The sequence below is a fragment of the Panthera onca genome, chromosome E3 (genome assembly GCF_046562875.1).
Source record: "Panthera onca isolate mPanOnc1 chromosome E3, mPanOnc1 haplotype 2, whole genome shotgun sequence".
NCBI lineage: Eukaryota > Metazoa > Chordata > Mammalia > Carnivora > Felidae > Panthera > Panthera onca.
In genome coordinates, this window is record NC_138354.1 from 15,589,920 (window position 1) to 15,609,400 (window position 19,481).

The 19,481-nt window shown below is 41.0% G+C and overlaps 1 protein-coding gene across 2 annotated transcripts in view; it reads right to left on the reverse strand.

Annotated features, from left to right (window-relative positions):
- Nucleotides 1-4,369: 4,369 nt before the first annotated feature.
- TPST1 (tyrosylprotein sulfotransferase 1) overlaps nt 4,370-19,481 on the reverse strand; it is a 166,427-nt gene continuing 151,315 nt past the window's right edge. For both annotated transcript variants that reach the window (XM_060649134.3, XM_060649133.3), the window contains 3 exons: nt 9,436-9,486; nt 6,854-6,900; nt 4,370-4,926 (listed from right to left, as the gene is read on the reverse strand). In XM_060649134.3, the coding sequence (XP_060505117.1) occupies nt 6,883-6,900; nt 9,436-9,486 (69 nt within the window). In that variant the 3' untranslated portion in view covers nt 4,370-4,926; nt 6,854-6,882. The remainder of the gene's footprint in view (nt 4,927-6,853; nt 6,901-9,435; nt 9,487-19,481) is intronic.

Below are 19,481 nucleotides of genomic sequence, written 5' to 3' on the forward strand. Positions count from 1 at the left end.
TTTTACCTCCCCCCCCCCCCCCCCCCCACTCCCTGAGCCAATGTTTGTAAAATGTAGGTAGTAATAGTAACTCAGATGGTAATTATGAAAATTAAAGAAGTTTAAACATGTAAAATGGCTAGCATGGGGCCTGGACCACACCAAGCTCTTGATAAGTATTACTAGACTGATTACTTAAGTGATTACTAAGGTTTTCTTCCCGTCTTTTTTAAATTCTATGATTCTCCATGGCCGATGCTCTCTCCAAGCTCCTCCCGTGGCCACTGAGGACACTAGCCTCTCTCTGGCTTTGCGGGTTCACTTGCTGTCTGTGGCCAATGGCTCTGCTTCCTCCAGGAAGCTCTCTGACAGTCATAGGCCACACGTCTACCTGGTCCCTTACTGTTACCTCCTTTCAAATTTTACTCCAGCCAGCTTTCATTCGTTCGACAGGAGTTCCGTTTGATGTCACCAAATCACAACATTTCACAAAGTCATCTTCATAGATGTGATCTAAGAAACAGAAATGCTTTTCTTCACAGGGCTCAAAAGAAATGTGCTCGGGCCAGAAAGAAAGCAAGCTTTGTGGAAGAAGGAACGTCAATAGGGATGGAAACAGCACAGCATCTGTTTCTTCAGGCCAGTGTGCCGTGGTTGCCTCTTTCCCGAGTCAGCTATTTTGTGCAGCGGTTCTCTGCCCTTTTCCTTTTCCAATACACTCCCGCTTGTAACAAGGGAGTCTCCAGGGGAGGGCAGGTGTGGGGAAGAAAAATCACATCTCCTTTGGGGCAAGTACTGGAGTCAGGCTGGGTTAGAGTTGAAAAATGTCCTCCTCTCCCATTCTGATAGGCTCTAGAGGAGTATGTGGCCTCCTCCCTACAAAGGTAATGACATAAGACTAACGCAGGAACTAAGCAAAAAACAAAAAAAAATATTATGTTAAGCTGAGGTTGACTTTGTTACTATTTGGAGGTTGGAGCAGTTGAGTAATGAGAAATGGCACTGAAGACAGCTGAGCCCTTAATGAGGCTGGGATTTTCCAGGGAGAGGGGAGAGGGTTTACAGGCATCTGGGAGAAGCAGAAAGTGAAGAAGTGTAAGGAGACAGAGACAGGCAGGAGGCGAACCGTACTCAAGAAAGTAGTGAGGCCACACAGTGGAGGCAGAACAGTTTAGATGTAACGTGTTAAGCATTAGAGAATCAAAGAAGGCTTTTGAACAAAGGAGTGCTTGAAGGCACACTGCCGAACAAAGGATTGATATGGCAGCAGTATTTATTGTCTTGTTCTTTTAATTTTTTAATGTTTATTTATTTTCCGGGGTGCGGGGGAGGGAGGACTGTGAACGGGGGAGGGGCAGACAGAGAGGGAGACACAGAATCCTAAGCAGGCTCCAGGCTCTGAGCTGTCAGCACAGAGTCCGACGCAGGGCTTGAACCCACGGACCATGAGATCATGACCTGGGCCAGAGTCCGACGCTCGACTGACTGAGCCACCCAGGTGCCCCAAGCAGCAGTATTCATTTTCAGTTGAAGGGGACAGGTCTGAGGGGAGTGGACTGGAGAGAAGGATGTTCAGGCCAGGCTTGGGCCTAGGTGCCAGGCCACCACTGTGGCACCAGCTAAGGGGCCTTGTCTGGGGGACACCACCTGGCTGAGCCTGTTTTCTCATCTGTAAAATGATATGCCAGAGGTTTCTGAGAGAATTAATCATTTACCGAATATTTTCCTGGGCTCCTGGAATGTGCCAGGCAATTTGCTAGATGTCAGAGATACAAAAATGGACAAGAAAACACATAGTCTTTGTCTTCCAGGAACTTACCATCTAGTATATGAGACTGACAATAATAATTTAAAAAACAGTCAACAGACTAAAAACTGCAAAGTCTGATAAGGTGATACTAAAAAGAAGAGAGTCAAGAAGGGCATCTACTTTTTAGTTCAAGGGGCCAGGAAAAGTCTCTCTGAGGAAATAGAATTTACTGAGATCACAGAACTGAGAAGGAGGCATTCCGGCATAGAGCAAAGGGAAGAATATTCCAGAGAGAGGAATAATATGTGCAGAGGCAGGAAAAGCTTGGTGTGCTTCTGTGAGATCCAAAGAACCCTAGAGAACAAGGAGCGAGGTAGGTGAGGTGGGGGGATGGCCTGCAATGAGATGGAGAGGGGCAGTGGCTGGATCATGGCAAGAACTTGGGTTCTATTCTAAGTGAGAGGGTAAGTGGGGAGGGTCCAATCTATATGTATATTGTCAAACCGTTACTCTGCCATGTGCTAAACAGCATTTGAGGGGGGCAACGTAGGAATGGGGATATTGTTTAGGAGGCTCTCTATTGCAACAGTCTAAGTGACAGGTGGTGCTGTCTTACATTAGGATGGGGGCAGTGGAGCTGAAGGAAAGCAGATGGATTCAAGAAATATTTTGAAGGTAGAATCAAAGATCTTGTATGTGGGGGGACAAAAGGAAGGAAAAGACTCTTAGGTCTCTGGCTTGAGTGACTAGGTAGAAAAAATTATTTACTGATGGATAAGACCAGAAGATGCAGATTTTCAGGCGAGGGATAAGAAAACACATAAAACACCTTGTTCAGTGCCTCACACATAGAAGACGCTCAATAAATAGAGATTACTATTATTATCTGGTCATTCTGTATTGTATAACACTGGCTTCTAGAAAACAGCTGGTAACAGTAACTTCTCTGTCCTTAAATACAGCATATAGGCATAGAAATAGAACAGGACTCTAGGACAAATGATAGCAGGTCTTTATGAAATCAATTACAGCAAAATCTTCATTAAGACGTTACGATATGTGTCGGGGCACCTGGGTGGCTCAGTCAGTTGAGCATCTGACTTCGGCTCAGGTCATGATCTCATGGTTCGTGAGTTCGAGCCCTGCATCGGGCTCTGTGCTGACAGCTCAGGGCCTGGAGCCTGCTTCGGATTCTGTGTCTCCCTCTCTGCTCTTCCCCTGCTCACAGTCTGTCTCTCTCTCAAAAATAAATAAATATTAAAAAAATTTTTTTAATAAAAAAAAGATGTTATGATACATGTCAATTAATCTTCAACAAAGGAAGAAAGAATATGCAATAGGAAAAAGTCTCGTTCAACAAATGGTGATGGGAAAACTGGACAGCCACATGCAAAAGAATGAAGCTGGGTCACCTCACACCATACACAAAAATAAACGCAAACTGCTTTAAAGACCTAAATGTGAGACCTGAAACCATAAAACTCCTAGACGAGAACACAGGCAGTGATTTCTCTGACATGAGTCATAGCAACATTTTTCTACATATGTCTCCTGAGGTAAGGGAAATAAAAGCAAAAATAAACTATTGGGACTTCATCAAAATAAAAAGCATCTGCACAGTGAAGGAAACGATCAACAAAACTAAAAGACAACCTACTGAATGGGAGAAGACATTTGCAAATGACATGTCTGATAAAGGTGTAGTATCCAAAATATATAAAGAACTGATACACCTCAACACCCAAAAAACAAATAATCCAATTAAAAACGGGCAGAAGACATGAACAGACATTTCTCCAAAGAAGACATTCAGATGGCCAACAGATACATGAAAAGATGGTCAATATCATTCATTATCAGGGAAATGCAAATCAAAACTGTAATGAGATTTCACCTCACATCTATCTGTCAGAATGGCTAACACTAACAACACAAGAAACAACAGGTGTTGGCGAGGATGTGGAGAAAGGGGAACCCTCTTGCACTGTTGGTAAGAATGCAAACTACTGCAGCCTCTGCAGAATTTATTGCAGCATTACTTATAAGCTACAGCCAAATTATGGAAACAGCCCAAGTGTTCATCAATTAATGAATGGATAGAGATGTGGTATCCATATACACACATAGGTACACACACACACATTGGAATATTTTTCAGAAATATAAAAGAATGATCTGCCATTTGCAACAACAAGGATGGAGCTGGAGAGTAACTGAGTCATAAAAAGACAAATACCATGTGATTTCACTCATATGTGGAATTTAAGAAACAAATAAGCAAAGGAAAAAAAGAGAGAGAGAGAGAGACAAACCGAGAAACAGACTCCTAACTATAGACAACAAACTGATGGTTACCAAAGGGGATGTGGGTGGGGGGATGGGTGAAATAGGTAAGAGTACACTAATGAGCACTGAGTAACATACAGAATTGTCAAATCACTGTATTATACACCTGAAACGAATATAACACTGTATGTTAAGCCTACTGGAATTAAAATTAAAAACTTCATTGAAAAAAGTTTTGATGCATAGGAGGGATTATCTACAATACAGCCAACTGAAGAAACGTTGGCTTCTCTGATAAGGGCTTCCTGCTTCTCTGAAATCACAGTAATGAAAACATGTAAACCACCAGAATGCTTCACACATTTAAAGCTTTTATTTTGAAAAATAAAATACAAAAGTCATTAAGTTGTAAATGTATACGGTAATTCCTCAACTTCTCAAAAACAATACAATGAATTATTTAAATAATTAAGATATTTAATATTATCCACATCAATACATTTAAACAGGAAGTGTTCTACAAAACATTAGAACATGTACAGACAACCTATTCCAAGATGAAACTGCCCAATTTTTGCTTATAGAATCCCATTTTAAAACCCTCCCCTTGAAACAAAAGTTTGGAATCTGGTAAGAAAAGACGAGGACCAGAGCAGTTTTAACAGAAAGCACACGTTCCCTCTGGACTTCGTATCCACAGGGTTGTGCACGTAATTAGGATCAAGAGCACTGTACTCAGGGAGCAGATCACTCAGGAAGGCCCAAATGTGTACCGACTTCCCACCCTCTCAGTGGGGAGAGCCTGGCAAGTGAACAGGAGATGCGGGCCATGGTACATACGCTCCACTGATCTCAGCAGGGGACGGCCAGTCCTAGAAAATTCCCTTCTGTTGAAAAGGCAGCAGTCTCCCCTAGGGCAAACAAATAGAATCTGGTTATAGGTGTGGAGTCACGCTTTGCTCTCCCCTGCACCATACTGCCTCCTTCCCAGTTGTGGTCCTGGTGTGAGCCAGGTAGACAGGGAGGAGGACAGATAACTACAAGAACAGCTGCCTCAGAAGGACGACCAAAGAGGCACACTCTCCCTCAGTCTGCGATGCTTTTAGATGCCTGCCAGTAGCTTGGGTACGCGAAACAAGCAGACGGCAGCCAAAGCAAGGGCTGCTCCTGCCCATTTCTAAGTGACTGCAACTGTCATCTGCAATTGAAGCTACTGCGGGGCCACTGGTAGGGATGCATGTTCAGGGGTCCAACATGCTGACTCTTCGTTTTAAAAAAGTGGAGACCAACGTTCTTTAAAGGAAGTTTAGAGAACACAGTGACTGTCATATTCAAATGCCAAAAGGTTTCAAAAGACAAGAAGAAAGACTATCATCTGTTCTGAGATGCTTTGTCTTCCTCGCTTCTTCTGAGTCCTTCTCTCATTGTATATGGGCACCTACAGGCCGCACTGAGCAATGCAAGGATGAAATGATGCTGTGGAGGCAACTCGAAGGCTGAAGTCAACAGACATTGTATTCTGTCTTGTAAAACAGCTGGTCAATAAACGAATCCCTGTGTGTGTATTTCAGGGAGGGAATTTATAGATTTTAAAGTATCTTGGATCAACAAAATTATCCAAGGCCTGATAACTGCAGTTATACAAGTCCATAGAATATATGTCTAACATTTAGCATTTGCTCCTCAGGAAAAAGGCATTCATAAATCCTGAAACTCATTAATATTACTAGCTCGCTGCCATCCATGATTTTGACATGGCTTAGCAGTGTTCATGTGCTTTTTGTCTATTATCCACTAACACCTGGCAAGTCATAAAAATCTCTTATTCAAATTATTCAATCTCAATTATTTCATCAGTACAACAGGAATAATACCACCTACTTGCCAGAGTGGTTTGAAACCTGAAAGAATGTATCATATTATATAAATTATATAGTATATGTCATATAATATGTCATTTCTATATTACATATATAAAATGCTTGATACTTTTTTTTAAATTTTTTTTTTTAACGTTTTATTTATTTTTGAGACAGAGAGAGACAGAGCATGAATGGGGGAGGGGCAGAGAGAGAGGGAGACACAGAATCGGAAGCAGGCTCCAGGCTCTGAGCCATCAGGCCAGAGCCCGATGCGGGGCTCGAACTCACGGACCTCGAGATCGTGACCTGAGCCGAAGTCGGCTGCCCAACCGACTGAGCCACCCAGGCGCCCCAAAATGCTTGATACTTTATGCCTGGTATAGAGTATGCACTCAACCCACTGTTATTATATAAATAAAAATAAAACAACAAGTAAGACTGTAAGAAAAAAACAACATTTTTAAAAAAGTTTTTCACGTTCCAAATGAAAGCACCACAGGGTGGTGGAAGAAGCCTTGGCTTTCACCTTCCTGTGATGTGACTTTGACAAACAACCTGCTCTCTCTCTAGGATCAGTTTCCTTATCTGCAAATAGGTGATTGGGGTTAATGGTCTCCAGATCCCTTTCATATTAAAAGAAAATGTTATTTTTATCATCTTAAGCCCCTCCTTTTATTAAAAATAACGGCTAACACTATTTGAGCGCTTACTAGGTGCCAAGCTTTTTGTAGACATTATTGTGGTTAATTCTTACTACTACTCTCTTATGTATTAATAATCTTATTTATTAGTCCTCATTTTACAGATGAGGAAGGTAAGACACAGAGAAGCAATTTGCTCAATGCCACAGAACCAAGATTCCAACCCAGGCCGACTGACTCCAGAGCTGTGCTCTCCACCCACCCCAGCCACACCTCCTCCTAAGAGAGCTTAAGCAGGGAAACCCAAAGACCCAGGAATGTCCCCCAACCCTCACCTCATATATGTAAGAGGTTCCTGGCTCTGCTACTCCACTTCCTCAGTCTGTCAAAGGAAGCAAAAGATGTTTTAAAGTCCTTGAAGTTGGTCAGCATGAAAAGTGACTGCTCCCACTGAAATATCAGGTGTAGTTTGCAGGCTCTGATCACAGATTTTCTAATGAACTCAGTCTGCAACTGTTGTATAATAAAGAATTTGACTGGCCTTTGTCCCTGGTTGCTGGTAGGGAGGCTAAATTCTTGGATTTTCCCAGGTAACAGGAATGTCTTTGTTAATTCAGGAGCTCCTTGGATCATACTTGAGTTATGCTGAGACGACATAACTCAGGATGGAAGCTGGTCACAGAAGGACCAAACCTTTCACCAGAGAGCTGGGACTCTGAGCCAGCCCAACCCCTGGGTAGCGGACATTGACTGGGATTGAATTCAATCACATGACCAATGATTCAATCAACCACATCTATGTAATGAGATATCGATAAAAACTCTGGATGCTAAAGACCAGTGGAGCTTCCTGTTTGGTGAACACATGGACATGCTGTTGGGAAGGAGAAGTACCCAGACTCCACGGCGAATGGGCAGAGAGCTCTGTGTTTGAGATCCTCCCAGGCCTGGTCTTACGTGTCTCTTCATTTGGCTGATCTTGATTTGTATCCTTTAAAATCAAACTATATTTGCAAATACAGTGCTTTGCAGAGTTCTGTGAGCCTTTTTAGCTGAATAGCAAACCTGAGGGTTCTGTGGGTTTCAGTTTTATCATTTATGATTAGTTAAGTCAAAGTCTTTTACAGCCCTTTTTCTAAGTATGTGTGTGTGATGCATTAAACTAACCAGAATAAGGTGAGTGAAATGCCTGTAAGCCTTTTGTGCAGTTTTTTTTTTTTTTTTAACTGATTTGTAGGAACCCTCCATATTCTACAGAGGAGTCCTTTGCTTCAATTATTTTATCCCACTTAAGGCATACTTTTTTGCTCTTTTTATGATGCTTTTTAATAATAAGTAAATATGATCAATTTTAATGGAGTCCAAGTTATCCATTTTAAAATTAATGATTAGTGTTTTCTATGATTTAAGAAATTCTTCCCTCTTAAGGTCATGAAGATGTTCTCCTTTATTGTCTCCTAAAACTTTACTTTTTGCCTGTCACATTTAGGTCTATAATCTGTCTGGAAATGATTTTTGAGTATGCTGTGAAGCAGAGGTATCCCTTTTAGCCTCAAATTCCCTTTCTTGACTCCTTCAAACTTTTTATGCAAAACAGTCTTTGGATTTGACATTCTTTTAAGACTTGCCTCTTGGATTATTCTCTGGCTCTAAATGCCACAGCCTGCAAGTGAGTGATGGCCTATTCATGAATCCATCCAGGTTTCTGGGACATCATGCCCAGCCTAGGCTCAGGGCCCTGTGCTCCCTTGTCTGCAAAAGTTGGTCACAGTCTTTTGGGGAGATCAGAAGTTCCTTGAGAAAATTTTTTTTTTCCTCTGACTCTTAAGGACTTTTCCAACTTCTCCCCATAACAGAAATTTAGTAAACATCTGTTGAATAAATAAAATGAATGCATGGGTGGATTAAAACTAAATAGATGCTAATAAGAACATGCCTTGAAAGTAGTTTGAAATTCTCAAGTAAAAGGTATCAACTATTCATGGCTGACTGTTATTAGACGAGGATTTCTTTCTTGTCTAAGACAGCTTTCTTAGAGAGCCCAGCCCATTCGCTCCAGGCTTGCTCTGGGCGACACGACTTCACACAGTCTGTGAGGTGGTATGGTTCCCTCATCAACCCATATCTGGAAAGATATTAGAAACTAAGTTCAGTGCTGAGTCTTCATTTCCTAATTCCAAGCTAATTACTGAGAGCAGAAGCCTGGAGGCAACACATATTATCACTAGGCTAGAAAGGGAAGTCTTCTGCTGGGCTCATGAGGGAGTTAACAATTTTTCCCCCACCACGATATAGGAAGGCAGATGATGTTCAGATGCAGGATACTCTGGGTTACTTCAGGTACATTGTGTCAGCTGCAACCATGCCTGTTTCTCTTCTACTCAAGAAATGATACTGAAACCCAACTAGGTGAGGGCATGACATTATAAGGATAACTCTGGATCTGTTTTATTAATCTTTTAAAAAGGAAAAGTTCGAATCTTCAAATTCTCACCATCCTTTCCCAACTTGGGGGCTTTGTAGTTGAGGGCTGATGGATGTGTATATAACGAATCCACAAATCTTCAATAAGACAAGTTAAAAGGCATGGATGTATATAAGAACAGAGTAGATTTTTATTTCAAGTTAGATATCAGAAGGCTGGAGCAGATTCACCAAGGCAGGCTCCTTATATGTGGAATACTATATAGCTTGTAAGTGACCTCAAGCATTTGGATTTTAGTTATCAATAAAGCATTTCCCTAATTTTGGAAGACACTGAGCTATCTGAAAGTAAGACTGTGTTAAAAAGTAAGACTGTTAAAACCAACAATTATCAGAGGCCAATCTTTCTATGACCAGCACAGCACTCTTTAAAAAGATCACTTCAACACAAGAGCTCATCTATCACATTAAGAAGAGGAAGCAGATACAGTACCTGAGGTTTTTCTTTAAGGAATTCAGGTAGCTGAAATTCTCCTTTATAGACCTGGAAAAACAAAGCCAAGTGTGAGTTTAAGGAAACAGATACTGTCATCCTCACTTCAGGATGCTGGCAGTGCTTGATGGTGGATGAATTTACTGCTTCAGTCCTGGTCAGTTTTAGAATGGGAGGAAGCCTGTCAGTTCAAAACCAGCTAGCATTGAAGGACTAACTGAAATTCCCATGTACTCTGGCCCCACCTGTTCTACATTTTGCCTGAGTGCTGGCTGGGAGAGGGAGGGCTCAGAGTATCTGAACAAGAAAATAAGCACCCAACATTCCAAGCTCCAATCATTTTAGCTGAGAGAGAAAGCAAGCCCTGGGCCATCTCTCTCAAGCAACCAACACAGAATTCACACACCTTAAGAACAGGCTCCTCCTGATTTCCTTTTGAAATCTCCACCCTTACAAACTCTAGATTTATTCCAAATTTGCTTTTCTTAATGTACCCTATACCCTCATAATATTTTGAATATTAGATGATTCTGAAATCATACACTTTTAACCTAAAAAATCTCAATTAAAAACTTAACTCTTATCAATATATAAAATTACGTGTATGGAAATAATTTAAAAAAAAGACAAGCTCCTGGGTGGCTCAGTCAATTAGGCATCTAACTTCAGCTCAGGTCATGATCTCATGGTTCATGGGTTTGAGCCCCACACTGGGCTCTGTGCTGACAGCTCAGAGCCTGGAGCCTGCTTTGGATTCTGTGTCTCCCTCTCTCTCTGCCCCTCCCCCACTAGTACTCTGTCTCTGTCTCTCTCAAAAATAAACATTAAAGGGGCGCCTGGGTGGCTCTGTCCGTTGAGTGTCCACCTTAGGCTCAGGTCATGATCTCACGGTTCATGGGTTCAAGCTCTGTGTTAGGTTCTGTGCTGACGCTCAAAGCCTAGAGCCTGCTTTGGATTCTGTGTCTCCCTCTCTCTCTCTCTCTCTCTCTCTCTGCCCCTTCCCCGCTTGTGCTCTTTGTCTCTCAAAAATAGACGTTAAAAAAAATTAAAAATAAATAAACATTAAAAAATAAAAATAAAAAAACAGTATCATTTATAACAATATCAAAAAACTCCCTAAATACCTAAGAATAAATCTAAACAAAGATGTATAAGATCTTTACACAGAAAACTATAAAACATTATTGAGAGAAATTAACAACCAAATAAATAGAAATAGCATTCTCAGGGACTGGAAGATTCAATATAGTAAAGATGTTCATTCTCCTCAACAAAGGAATTCCGACTAAAATTCTAGCATACTATTTTGGGTGGAGGGGGCAGGGGTAATTTCAAACTGATTATAAAAGTTCTAAGGAAATGCATAGGGCCAAAAATAATCAAAGTAATCTTGAAAAGAACAAAGTAGGGGGCTTATTCTAGTTATTAAGATGCTATATTATACAGCTATAAATAAGCCAATTATACAGCTAACACACACACATATACAGCTATAATTATTATATATATTCTATTCTATATATATATAATTAAGTTAAAGGCAGGCTTTGGTACAAGTACAGACAAATATATTAATGGAACAGAATGAAGAACGCAGAAACAGACCCCTGTATACAAATACTTGGTTTATGACAAAGGTGGCATTGCAAGCAATGCAATTAGAATGAATAAATAAATAAATGTAGTATATAATGATACACTGAGTAGCAATTAAGAAAAATTAACTACTGCTATGACAATAACATCAATGACAACAACACATAATGACAAGGGGGATAAAAGCCAGATGCCTAAAAATGATATACATGTCTCCATTTAAAATACAGTAAAACCTTGGTTTGTGAGCATAATTCATTCCGGAAACATGCTTGTAATCCAAAGTGCTTGTATATCAAAGCAAATTTCCCCATAAGAAATAATGGAAACTCATATGATTTGTTCTACAACCCCAAAATATTCATATAAAAATGATTATAATATGGTAATATAATACAAAATAATAAAGAAAATACAAAATATAAAGAAAAATAAACAAATTAACCTGCACTTACCTTTGAAAACCTTCGTGGCTGGTGTGAGGGAGACAAGGGAGAGGGGGGTTATTGTGTAGGACAACTTTCACTATCACTAATGGAATCACTGCTGTCTCTTGGGTCAATGGAATCTTTTTCTGCACGGGGGCCACTGTATATGCTCGCACGGATGTTGACTACAGTACAGTACCAAGCTCTTGTCATGGACTGTATTTAATGTAACTGGAAAGGGTCTAGATCTGACTTAGAATGAAGCCAAAGCATTCCTACGCCTGCTCTTGTCTGGAAAAGCAAATGACTGTCCACAGGTGCTTTGAAGTGGCAAAAAATACACTAGTGCCAGTTGTGGGCACCTTCCAGTGTTCTGAAACATCACTGATTTCTGCCAAACTCTGCAGCCTGAGACTGAGCATCTGAGCATGGGAGATGATCACCCACAATCCCACAGTGACAGTGAGAGAGAGAGAAGAACCACTGGCTCACTTGTGATCATGTGATGTTTGCAAGACATCGCTCGTTTATCAAGTTAAAATTTATTAGAAATGTTTGCTCATCTTGTGGAACACTTGCAGAACAAGTTACTCGCAATCCAAGGTTTTACTGTATTTTAAAGTTTGTAAAAAGGCGGAAACAATTTCGTGATGTTAGGAATCAGGATACTGTTCACTCTGGGAAGGAGGGAGGGAGATGAAAGAGGCTTCCAGGGTGCTGGGAATTTTCTGTCTTGATATTATGAGTAGCAACTATGAAGCTACGTTCGTTTTGTGATCATTTATAGAGTTATGATTTGTGCACTTTTCTCTGTGTATGTTATATTTCAAGAATAAAACTGAACAAATTAAGTCAGTAACTTATTGCTAAAAATCTACTGCTAACACACACACATGGACACAGTCTTTAAATATAAAGATGTTTGGGGGCGCCTGGGTGGCGCAGTCGGTTAAGCGTCCGACTTCAGCCAGGTCACGATCTCGCGGTCCGTGAGTTCGAGCCCCGCGTCAGGCTCTGGGCTGATGGCTCGGAGCCTGGAGCCTGTTTCCGATTCTGTGTCTCCCTCTCTCTCTGCCCCTCCCCCGTTCATGCTCTGTCTCTCTCTGTCCCAAAAATAAAATAAAATAAAAAACGTTGAAAAAAAAAAATTAAAAAAAAAAAAAAAAAAAAAAAAGATGTTTGTTTCAACACTGCAATAGCAAAACAAAACAAAACAAAACAAAACAAAACAAAACAAAACCTGGGAGCTATTAGTGTCAATCAAAAGTAAAGAAGGTCTCCAGTAGCCAAAGTTAGGGAATTGCTGAACTTGACAAAGTATGGCAAGAAACTACAGATGGTTCTTAGGAAGAGAGTCACTGAGTAGCCCCTCAGAACACAAAGAAATCTTCTAAATGGTGAATCCTAAAGCTCACAGACCTAAAGGATTTTTCCTTGGTGAGGACTGATCCACTTCTAAAAGTAGCAGCATTCCTTCTGAAATTCAGAGAATCAATGTACTTTTTGCCTCTTCTCTGCAATGTCTAAAACCTGCTTCATTCTTTGGGGTTTCTGCTACAGTCCTAAGAAGCCTACATTAAAACAGAGATATCAGGGGTGCTTGGGTGGCTCAGTCAGTTAAGTGTCTGACTCTTGATTTCAGCTTAGATCATGGTCTCACGGTTCCTGGGTTTGAGCCTCAAGTCAAGTTGGGCTCTGTGCTGGTGGTGAGGAATCTGCCTGGGATTCTCTCTCTCTCCCTCTGCCCCTCTCCTGCTCATGCACTCTCTCTCTCTTTTTCTCTTTCAAAAATAAACATTAAAAAAATTAAAACAGAAATATCCGACTTTTGGATAAGGTATTTCCTCAGAGATGCATCACAATGGAAGATACAGCGGGTGCCAGATAACAACACTGCATCTACCAGGACTGTTTCAAAAGCTACCATCGCCTCTTTCATACCCTCAAATGGTCCCAGGTCACGGGATGGGTGGGCAGGGGCCGTCGGGCCTAGCTGCTCCCTGAAGTATCTGCATGTAAGAATCCTGTTTGTTCTACCCTAACACCACAGTCCATAGATTGTTCCAGCTTCCTGCACCATGTCCCTCCCACCCCCATTTTAGTGAGATGTAACTGACTATAACATTGTATTACTGTTCCAGATTTCTGATGTAGGAAGTGTTTAAGCCCCTGGAGCTGTGTGTAGCATGTTAATGCTGACTTCCACTGTGCATGCCTGCAAGCACCCACTATATCTAGCACAGGGGCTCAAGCCAATAGGATGGAGTTTTTTCTTTGTTTGTTTGCTTTTGTTTTTGTTTTTTACCAGATTCCCAGGTGTCTTTCCTTCTTCCTCTATTCATGGAACTGTGTCCCACAAACTCCCTGGGGCATAAGCTACTCAGGCTTAGGGTCTGTGCCCTGGCTGCTTTACTGAACCAGAACAAGTCTGATTTGCCCCAGTCCCTCTTCCAGTTAGTGGGTTAGGTCCCCAAGAAACTTTTGTTATATTCTTCATATCCTCTGACTCAGAAACTGACTCTCCTCTCTTTTAGCTAGCCTCCAATGCTAGAATTCAAGCAGGAGGTTCACTGAAAGCCCAGGGGGTATATAGCTAGTCAGTGGCAGAGTGAGGCTCAGAGGGCCCTACCCAGCACTGTCTCATTATAACATGCTGTTTGTATTTTATTACCACTAGCAAATCTTATGGTTGAATCTTCCCTTCCCTTTTCAGTTCACTGTAAAAACCAGCAAGGCATGACAGAAAACAGGAGTGGGAACATCAAGTATTATAGGTGTCTTCCAGGAACTGACAGTTCCAGAAAGGTAAGGCTTGCATGAAAGGAGAAAAAACACCCCTGAATATATGATGTCACAAATGTAATAAAAAACCAAAAAGCGGTCAGGATAAGACATCAGATAAAAGGCTCAATCAAAAAGTTACGTGGGAAGATGCCTCCTTTGATTATCCTTCAGGGAACAAATGCTTCAAAAGACAGAAACTTTAGTGCTGACAAAAAGAACACTTTTACTGACAAAGTAATTCCATTTAGTGCAGAAATGAAGTACCACATTGCTTATAAAAACAGAAAAGTTAGGAATGGAATTTCCTTTGGTTAAATGAATGGTGTTTCTGCACATACTATTCTCTGGTACTAACAGAGTGAGGACTGCACTTGACAGCAATGAGCTAGGCACTCAGATCCAAACAATCCTACAGAACCCTCACACCTCAAGCCCTGAAGGAATGATGAGGAGACAAAAGTAGGCTCCTGATTTGCAGGGTGCACTGGAAATAAAAATACTAAGAACAGCAGGTAAACATTATTGTCTCAGGTTAATGTTAAGTAAGTGCTTCATATGTATGATCTCACTGAATCCCACAATCTCTTGAGGGAGGTATTATTTACTCCCTTTTTACAGATGAAGCAATTAAGGCACAGAGAAATTAAGTATTTTCTCCAATGTAGTGAAATGAGAAGCTAATAGGTACCATGATTCACTTCCATTTTAAAAGGATCTTCGTAGGGCACCTGGGTGGCTCAGTTGGTTGAGTGTCTCTTGATTTCAGTTCAGGTCATAATCCCAGGGTCGTGGGATCAAGCCCAGAGTTGGGAGCTCCATGCTCAGCATGGAGCCTGCTTAAGAGTCTCTTTCTCCCTCTGCCCCTTTCGAAACCCTGTATGCACGCTGTCTCTAAAATAAAAATAAAATGAAATAAAGTAAAAGAATCATCCTAATTGCTCTGTTTACATTGTCAAGGGCCAAGGATAGAAGTATGGAGGTTACAGTAGTAATCCAGACAGGAGAGGATGACAAGGAGGTGGTGAGAAGTGGTGGGTGTGTGGATTTTTATTTTTCCAATTATGTCTAATTACACAGACTCGATGTAGGGTGTGAGAGAGCAGAGCGGAGTCAAGGATAATTCCAAGGTTTTTGGCCTAAGTAACTACCAACGGGAAATATGGAGTTGCCATTAACACAGCTGAGAAATGTTCTGACTACACAATATTTTCAGGGGGAAGATCAGTAGGTTCAGTTTTGGATATATTAAGCTTGACATGTCTATTAGACAATAAATGAAAATGTCAAGTCACCAACTGGATATATAGCCTGGAGTTCATAGAAGTCTGGGTTGGGATATATAAATTTGAGAATTATCAACTTACAGATGGCATTTAAAGCCTTCATACCTGATATGCTAGCCTGGGGCTCAGGGTAGAGAAAGAACAGCAGAGGACTTAAGACTGAGATATGGGGGCATTCTAACATTCAGAGGTCAGGAAGAAGAAGAAGAACCAGCAAATAAGACTGTGAAGAAGCAACCAATGACACAGAAGGAAAACTTAAAAAGTGATGTCCTTAAAACCAAGTGAAGGAAACCTATCAAGGAGGAAGTAATCAATTGCATCAAAAGATGCTGGGAGTTCCGATGGTAATTGACTACTCGATAGAGCAACATGAAAGTCACCATCAACTTCACAAGAACGAATAGAATGGTAGCTGTAAAATTCTGAATGAAGTGGATGTAAGACAGAGAATGGAGAGGAACCGGAAACGGAGTACAGAAAATTTCAGTTTTGATGTAAAGGGAACCAAAGAAAGGAATGGCAGTGGCAGGGCAACTGGAATCAAGAAGTATGTTGTGTATGTGTGTGTGTGTTAAGATAGAAGAACTAAGGGCATATTTGTTTGTTGATGGCAAAGATCCCACTAGAGAGCAAAATCTGATGATGTAGGATATATGAGGAGATGGACTTGGGTGCCAAAGGGGAGGAAATGCCTTCAGATTGGATCACGGATGTAAACTTCTGTTACGCAGACTTTCTACTATGAGAGATGAGGATATCAGACCAGTAATACTTCCTTTCCTCTAGTCTCTCTCAAAAATTACATAATAATTTTTGGTTAAAGTCACATTCTGTAAGTTTCCATTATTGTGACACTATAAATATCACCTATTTACATTTTCTTACACAAATTTGTTGTTGTCTTAGAGTTAGTAATAACCTCATCTTTTTCTTAATTAGTAGACTCTATAGTTTTTAGAGCAGCTTTAGCTTTATAGAAAAACTAGCAGAAAGTAAAGTCCCCATATATGTCCTCTCTCCCCCACAGCTCCCCCTATTAAAATCTTGCATTACTGTGGTACGTGTTATAGTTAATGAACTAGGAATGATACCCTGTTATTAATTAAAGTCTTTAGTTTGCACTAGGGTTCGGTCTTGTAGTTTCTATGGGTTTTGATAATTCCATAATGATACATATCCACTATTACAGTAGATACAGAATAGTTCCATTATCATACCCCCTGCCCCGCTCCACTTATTTACTGCCCCTACCTTCATGCAATCTTTTTACTGTCCCAGTTTTGCCTTTTTCAGAACATTATAGACTTGGAATCACATAGTATGTAGTCTTGTCACATTGACTTCATTTAGCAACATGCATTTAAGTTTCTTCCATGTCTTTTCGTGGCTTGATAACTCATTTATTTTAATCACTAAATAATGTTCCATTGTCTGGACATAGTAGTTTATTTATCCATTCTCCTACTGAAGGCCATCTTGGTTGCTCACAAGTTTTGGCAATTATGAATAAAATTGTTAGAAACATTGTGTATAGGTTTTGTGTGAACAGAAGTTTTCAACTCATTTGGATAAATACCAAGGAATGTAACAGCTGAGTGATACAGTAAGAATATGGTTAGTTTTATAAGAAACTGCCAAGCTGGGGGTGCCTGGGTGGCTCAGCTGGTTAAGCAGCCGACTCTTGATTCTGGCTCAGGTCATGATCTCACAGTTCATGATATTGAGTCCAGCACTGGGCCCTGTGCTGACAGTGTGGAGCCTGCTTGAGATTCTCTCTCCTTCTCTCTGCCCCTCCCTTGCTCTCTCTCTCTCAAACTAAATAAACAAACATTTTAGGGGATGCCTAGGTGGTTCAGTCGGTTAAGGGTCTGACTCGATTTTGGCTCAGGTCACGATCTTGAGGTTTGTGAGACTGAGCCCCGCATCTGGCTCTGTCTTGACAAGGTGGAGCCTGCTTGGAATTCTCCCTCTCCTCACTGCTTCCCCCAACTCTCTCTCAAAATAAATAAATAAGCATTAAAAAAAAACTTGCCAAGCTATCTTCCAAGTGGCTGTACCATTTTGCACTCTTACCAGCAATGCATGAGAGTTCCTGTTGCTCTGCATAATCTTAGGGTATTGTCAGCGTTCTGGATTCTGGCCGTTCTAGTAGGTGTATAGCAGTATCTTGTTTTAATTTGCATTTCCCTAAGGACATACGATGTTTTCATATGCTCAGTTGTCAGTGATATATTTTCTGTGTCAAATTGTCCATTCAGATCTTTTGCCCATTTTTTTTATTAAAAAAATTTTTTTAACATTTATTCACCTTTGAGAGAGAGAGAGAGACAGAGCATGAATGGGGGAGGGGCAGAGATAGAGAGAGACACACACACAGAATCCGAAGCAGGCTCCAGGCTCCGAGCTGTCAGCACAGAGCTCGACTCAGGTTTTGAACCCACAAACCATGAGATCATGACCTGAGCCAAAGTCAGACATTTAACCGACTGAGCCACCCAGACACCCCTTTTGCCTATTTCTTAATTGAATTGTTTCTAAATTTTAAGAATTTGCTTATTTTGTACATCAGTCCTTTATCAGATGTGTTTTGCAAAAATGTTCTTCCAATCTGTGGCTTTTCTTTTTCTTCTCTTAACAGTGTCTTTTACTTTGTCTGAAAGCTCCTCCAGCTGTCTTTTATTTGTGCTATCATGGTATATCTTTTATTTATCCCTTTGCTTTCAATCTATCTGTGTCTTTATATCTACAATTTCTTGTTAAAAGAAAACTGGGGCACCTGGGTGGCTCAGTCTGTTAAGCATCCAACTCTTGATTTTGGCTCAGGTCATGATCTCATGGTCATTGAGTTCGAGCCTCTGTATCAGACTCTGCACTCTCTCCCCCTCTCTCTCTGTCCCTCCTGTGCGCGCTCTCTCTCTCAAAAAGTAAACAAAATAAACTTAAAAAAGAAAACTATTTTCTCTACTCACAGTCCTTCTGATACCATTGTAGGGTGTTTCTTCACACCAAGAAATCCTCACTTTCAAGAGTTAGCACAGATCTCCACACGTTAAGGATGCAAGTCCAGGCCTCCTGTGTAGTGTTTCCCACAATCCCCTCCTCAGGTTCAATAATTTGCTCAAATAATACCCAGAACTCAGAGAAACACTTCACTCATGATTGCTGGTTTATTATAAAGGATACAAACAGCCAGATGAAGAGGAATGTAGGATGAGGTCTGGAAGGGTCTTGAGGGCAAAAAGTTCTGTCTCTGTGGAGTATGGGGTATACCACTCTTCCAGTCCATGGGTGTGTTCACTAACCTGGGAGCTCTCTAGACTCCTTTGTCTTCTTTTAGGGTTTTAATGGAAGTTCCATTATTTAGGCACAACTGATTAAATCATTGGCCAGTGGTTGATCAACTCAGTCCCCAGCCCCTCTTTCCTCGCTGCATCTAGAGAAGGTAGGGCTGGAAATTCCAAGCCTCTAAGCACATGGTTGGTTCCTCTGGCAACCAGCTCCCATCTTGAAGCTATCTAAGGGCCCATAAAGTAACTCAATAATCTAAACTCAGTTGTGCTTGGGGCGCCTGGGTGGCTGAGTTGGTTAAGTGTCCAACTTTGGCCCAGGTCATGATCTCACAGTTCGTGAGTTTGAGCCCTGCTTCGGGCTCTGTGCTGACAGCTCGGAGCCTGGTGCCTGCTTCAGATTTTGTGTCTCCCTCTCTCTCTGCCCCTGCCCCACTTGTGCTCTGTCTCTCTCTCAAAAAAATAAACATTTAAAAAAAATTCTTTAAACTCAGTTGTGCTTGAAAAGGGCTTACTATGAATAACAAAAGATGCTCCTTTCACCCTTATCACTCAGAAACTACAAGGGTTTTAAGAGCTCTGTTCTAGGAGCTGGGGACTGAATATATAGTTCTTATATCACAGTATCATACCTGCAGTAACTTATATGTAGATAACACACTTGT